Source organism: Myotis brandtii, unplaced genomic scaffold (genome assembly GCF_000412655.1).
Source record: "Myotis brandtii unplaced genomic scaffold, ASM41265v1 scaffold120, whole genome shotgun sequence".
NCBI classification, from domain to species: Eukaryota; Metazoa; Chordata; class Mammalia; order Chiroptera; family Vespertilionidae; genus Myotis; species Myotis brandtii.
The window spans coordinates 1,022,804-1,028,720 of NW_005354174.1; the positions used below are offsets into that span (position 1 = coordinate 1,022,804).

Consider the following 5,917-nt stretch of genomic DNA (forward strand, 5'->3'; position numbering starts at 1 on the left):
GCCTCCTGCACATCTCCTACTGGGGATGTGCCCGCAACCCAGGTACATGCCCTTGACCGGAATCGAACCTGGGACCTTTCAGTCTGCAGGCCGACACTCTATCCACTGAGCCAAACTGGTTTCGGCAGAATGGTCATTTTTTACTAAATCTTGTTATGAATGCTATTTCATTAGTTTTTTCTTACATGAATATCATCATTGTAGGTGGAAAACACACACGGTACACTTTGCACTTTTGTTATGATTCAGTATCTGTAATTGTGAGACATAAACTATGAGATATTCACCACCTAGAAATGCATGAAGGAGCAGTTACAAGCAGCAACAGACCAGTTAGACCACATGCTCATTAAGTCATCAAATAAATTAATATATATATATATATTATATATGTTTTTCTTCATTTTTAGAGAGAGAAGGGAAAGGAATAGAGAAACATCACAGATCGGCTGCCTCCTGCATGCCCCCTACTAAGGATCGAGCCCACCACCTGGGCATATGCCTACCTGTAAATTGAATCAGCAACCTCTCTTGGTTCCTGGGTGGATTGACACTCAACCTCTGAGCCACACCAGCCAGGCATTAAAGTACCTTTTTTTAAATGAGAATTTGGAGGGCCTCTCAGCCCTCTTCTGAAGTGTTTGAACATATAAATTGTGGGGGATTAGTCCTGTGACCAACATAGCAGGAAAAATCACCTTTCCCAGTCATGCTTAGTTTATACAATAATATTAAATTTCAAGTCTTCCTTTTTCTTTGAAAATAAGATATAATTTTTGTTTTTATAGCTATTTAACCATTCAACATACTGATTTGAGGGTGAAAGTCCTTTCAGTAATAGATTACCTCCAAATATGTATTGTAGTTAGCAAATGTAAAATGGCACATAAATACTAAATTAGCCATCATCAATTTAAGTAACATACTGAAGTAAACTAATTAGTACAGTAGTCACAGCTAACAAATCAGGGAATAAAATTAATTTCTAATTTAGAATTGGAAAGTAACATTTTTTATAAATCTTAGATTTCAAAAAGCAGCTTCGAAGGTTTGCTTAGAGTTTTTAAAAGACAAGCTCTCATCCTGGCTGGTGCAGTGGTTAGAACGTCCTCCCATGCACTGAAGGGTCACAGGTTTGATTCCTGGTCAGGGCACATACCCAGGTTGCAGGTTTCATTCCCCAGTCTGTGCTAATTACATCAAACAAGTCTGTCTATTCTTAGGAGCATTTAACTGTTTTCTGACTTTATAGTATACTAGAGGCCTGGTGCACGAAATTCATACATGGGTAGGGTCCCTAGGCCTGGCCAGCCATCAGGGCTGATTAGGGCCTTCCCCGGCTGCCACCTTTTGTTCCACACCGCCCCCTGGTGGTCAACACACATCATGGTGAGTGATCAAACGTGAGTGATCAAACTCCTGGGAACAATTTGCATATTAGCCTTTTATCTACACTAATAAAAGAGAAACATGCAAATTGGGGTCCCTCCGCTATGCCCACCAGCCAATCAGGGTGAGTATGCAAATTAACCAAACAAAGATGGTGGTTAATTTGCATATGCAGGTGCAGAGCGAAGACTGAAGACGACTGAAGATTACTGAAGACTGAAGAGGCTTGGCTGCAGCGGAGAAGCCAAGCCTCACTGCTGTGGCCGGACCAAAGGCCTGGGTCCCGGGTGCCAGAGGAAAACCGGTGCTGACAGCCAGGGGAAGGAAGACCTATTGCACGAATCTTCATGCAACAAGCCTCTAGTATATATATAGATTAGTACAGTATTTGATTTTAAACACTTCGAATCTTCGTGCAACAAGATATATATAGATTAGTACAGTATTTGATTTTAAACACTTGCTTTCTCATACTACTATTTATAAAAGATTAGTGTCCCAGTGCACAGATTCATGCACATTGAAAGGCTAAGTGTCCATCTGTCCGACTGGTAACTATGACGTGCACTGACCACCAGGGGACAGATGCTCAACGCAGGAGCTGCCATGATGTGCACTGGCCATCCTATATAAGCCTAATATACTAAGTGTCTGAATTAGAAAAAACATTTTAGTATCGCTATTCACGTATTGCTAATGAAAAGAAAATAGGATTCTACTGAGTCTCCTATCTACCAACTCTAGAACTTCTGTGAGGATCAAATGAGATGAGGCACGGGAAAATGCTTTACAAACATTTGGTTAAACTGTAAAATGTTTGCACCTGACTATAAAGCAAGTTGGGTTCCTCAGCTGAAGAGGATGCTAGTCGCTAGGGAGAGGAAGACGTACTATGTGACATCATTACCCAGTGCACACAGCCACCATTTCCAGGTTGGGCTGGGCTGTGGGCCGCATTTTGCGCCATGGGGTCTTGGCAGCGTTGGCTGTGATTTGGTGGGGTGTCGCTCCTGGGGTGATGGCAGGGCCTGTGTCCCACTTGGGGGAAGCCAAGTATTGGTTCGTCAGTGCTAGGTCCGTGGTGTTTATTTTTAAACTATAGGTCCGGTGCATGGATTCATGCACATTGAAAGGAAATTAATTAGAAATATTTTAGAGGCCAGGGAGGGACCATAGGAGGTTGGCTCCAGTGCATGTCTGGCCATCTCGCCCAGTCCCAATCAACCGGACCCCAGCAACAAGCTAACCTACTGGTCAGAGCGTCTGCCCCCTGATGGCCAGTGCGCATCATAGTGACTGGTCGAACAGTCAGACACGTAGTATATTAGGCTTTTATTATATAGGATGGCCAGTGCACATCATGGCAGCTCCTGCGTTGAGCATCTGCCCCCTCATAGCTACCAGTTGGACAGACAGACACTTAGCCTTTTATATATATAAAAATTGAAAAGTAAAGAAGTGTTGACAATTCCACAATTCACACTATGTTTTAATGTAAGGATTATAAAATGCATATAATAAAAAATACAGATGGTATAAGGTGATATAAGATAAATTAAAAACTTCCTCCCCACCCTCCAATCTTCCAGTGTCACAACTATAAATACAATAGTTTCTTTAAAATACTGAAATTTTAAAAAAGGACACATATGTAATACCCTTTGTAATAAAGCAATACAAAAAAAAAAAATACTGAAATTTAACATTCTAACAAGCCATAAGGCTTTGTTTCTTCTCCATTGGTTTGTTTTACATAGTGTAGAGATACATTAAAATATTAAGCCTCACTACTGTTACAGAAAAGGACTGAAAATCTTAATTTTATAATAAAATATAGTTAACACTAGATTGCCAAAAGCCCATTTTCTTCACATTTACTATTCTCATTAACCCTGAAATTTAACATTCTAACAAGCCATAAGGCTTTGTTTCTTCTCCATTGGTTTGTTTTACATAGTGTAGAGATACATTAAAATATTAAGCCTCACTACTGTTACAGAAAAGGACTGAAAATCTTAATTTTATAATAAAATATAGTTAACACTAGATTGCCAAAAGCCCATTTTCTTCACATTTACTATTCTCATTAATTCCTCATCACACACACACATCCAACCCCTATTGATCACCAAAATTTTATAGTCTTATCTTGCAAGTGTAGCATATATATAATTAAACAGTTGATAAACATATAAAGATTGAGCACAAAGAAGGCCCACAGGGTACTGCTGTGCAATGTATCTACCAACAGGTTGATTAGGCCAGTTGTTATATTTGACAGCAAGAAAAAAATCAACTGGTTTCTGTTTATAGCTGTGATTAAACAAAGACTGGGTTTCTTTCTTTCAGCTTCAGAGACTAGAGATTCTGAATGCTTTTTATTTGTAGCAGGAGACTGGATAAGTTTCCAAGAACAGGGTACTAGAGCCCCTTGAATTAGAAATTTGGCAAAACTCAAAATTATATCACCCAGTAATAAACTACTAAGAAGGATCAAGCTAGAAGCAACTATCCAAATACAAAAGGCTAAATTGGCCATTCTTCTAGATGCTGCTTCTACATTTACCTGAACTATGTAAAGAGATACAAAGAGGCTAATAGCTAACAGTAGAATACAATATGCTACTTTTATCCAGTCTTTGATATGTGATCTTTTTTTAAGCACATATGACCCTGTTTGCACACCAGCCATGTGTACTGTCACACCCCAAGGTAGACATTATTCACTCTCGGTTGGCATTTAATAAACCAACCCTTGTGCCACTGCCATCAGTGCCATACAAAATTAACCTTTTCAATGGGGTCAAGTCAAGGGCTAGCTGGTATAATACAGTGATGCCAATGGCCACAATCCAGGATTTATGAGGGGGGAAAAAGATCAAAAGCAGTGATGTTACCAATTTCACAACTATTAAGGTAAAGAAAAAGTTCCAATGAACTCCATACTCAGTTAAATGTTCCTGATAGCCTATGGATTTTATAACGATTAATCTTCCTACTCCTAGGAAGACTAATGGCCAAACAGAGTACAATGACTTTGTAAAATGATCAAATCTGGACCCTTCTGTACATTTTCTCCTAATCTCTGGACAAACCATTGCAGTTCCAAAAACAAAGCCTCCTACTCCAAAATCCATTGCTCCTGTCCCATAGAGCTCAGTTTTGGCTAATCTTCTGGGGAAAAGTGGGAAGTCCACAGCCAAAATGGCAACAGCAGTAAAGGCACTGTTAATTACACGGAAACAGGAGATGGCTGGAATGTATTCTGATTCTAGACTAATTTTTAAGAATTTTTCAAGTATTTTCTGGACAGGCATTCTGGCATAGCAAGTTCTCCGGCAGTATATTTGATAGAATAGCCCTGCCCCAAAGATAATTACAGTGAGGTGCTCAAGGTATACAAAGGAAGACAAAATGGTCAAAGTGGTCACCATGGGAACTATTAGGAAAACAAAGTCAATGAAGAATCGAGTTCTCCGGGTATGTGAAGACCACAAGTGCTGTGAGAGAATGATCAGGAGCCCTCTGCACAGGATGCAGAGCACAGGCAAGCACAAGCCCTGGGTAATTTCCAGCACGCTGGTTCCATTGTGGTTACTAACAAAAGCTTCCTTCATCTGCTTTTGAGACATTTTTTCTTCTTCCTGTTTTCACAAAGAGCAAAGGAATGCATTTGTGGAAAGCAGTGTTCTTGTGCAATTGGCATATATATGTACCTGACTTACTTTTATCTTAAATTTCAGAGTAGAACCTAGGTCTGTCTTGTGACCTCCTCTTCGAAGGATTGTGGGAAGAAGCCTAACACTAATACATGAGGATACGAATGTTACACTAATAGCATGAAATTATTGGTTAAAAAGCTTTAGCTATTTTCAGTATAAGGCAGACTCACAAAAAAGTACATTTGGGATGATAAAAAAAAACATCCCACAGTCAGATAGAAATTCCTATTACAAAACTTGGTCTGTCATGAAGATTATGTAATGAAAATTGAGTACACATAACTAATGGCTAAAAGTTAGATCAGACAGAGGGGAAGGGCAGGGGCAGAGAAGGCATTCAAGTACACCTGGGAGCTGGGGCCTTGGTTTTTGTTCAGAGCCTCCAGGACACACATCTGAGTCCCCCAGTGGCCTCTTGAGCCCCAGGCTGCTCCTTACATTTACAGGTGCCGAATTTCACGTTAGATATACGTTAGGCAGAATGGAGGCTAAGGGGGGGAGGGCTGTATAGTACAGCACATACTGGGGTTGTTTTATAAAACGCCTCTCGGCCACACATCAATGTCTGAAAAGTGGCACATGCGAACACATTTGTTGGTCCAACAAGAACGATGTAGAATAAATGAATTCATGACGGCCTAAACCGGTAACAAACCGATCGGCTGACTTAAAACTACAAGTCCTTTTCCACCACCGCGTCGGGCCCGTATACCTCCCGTGCTCGGTGCTCCGGCTGGTCTCGGTGCTCCCGGGACGGAGGCTGTCTACGTGGGTCAGGCCGCCCGCTTCCCCCAGCCCCGAGGGGG

General features: G+C 40.8%; 1 protein-coding gene across 1 annotated transcript; it reads right to left on the reverse strand.

The window, feature by feature from the left end:
* Window positions 1-3,288: 3,288 nt before the first annotated feature.
* On the reverse strand, window positions 3,289-5,911 carry PIGW (phosphatidylinositol glycan anchor biosynthesis, class W). Its single transcript, XM_005858546.2, is given in 3 exon segments — window positions 3,289-4,094; window positions 4,096-5,033; window positions 5,824-5,911. Coding segments are annotated over 2 exon segments (1,506 nt in total). The 5' UTR covers window positions 5,022-5,033; window positions 5,824-5,911; the 3' UTR covers window positions 3,289-3,514.
* Between the last annotated feature and the right edge of the window lie 6 nt (window positions 5,912-5,917).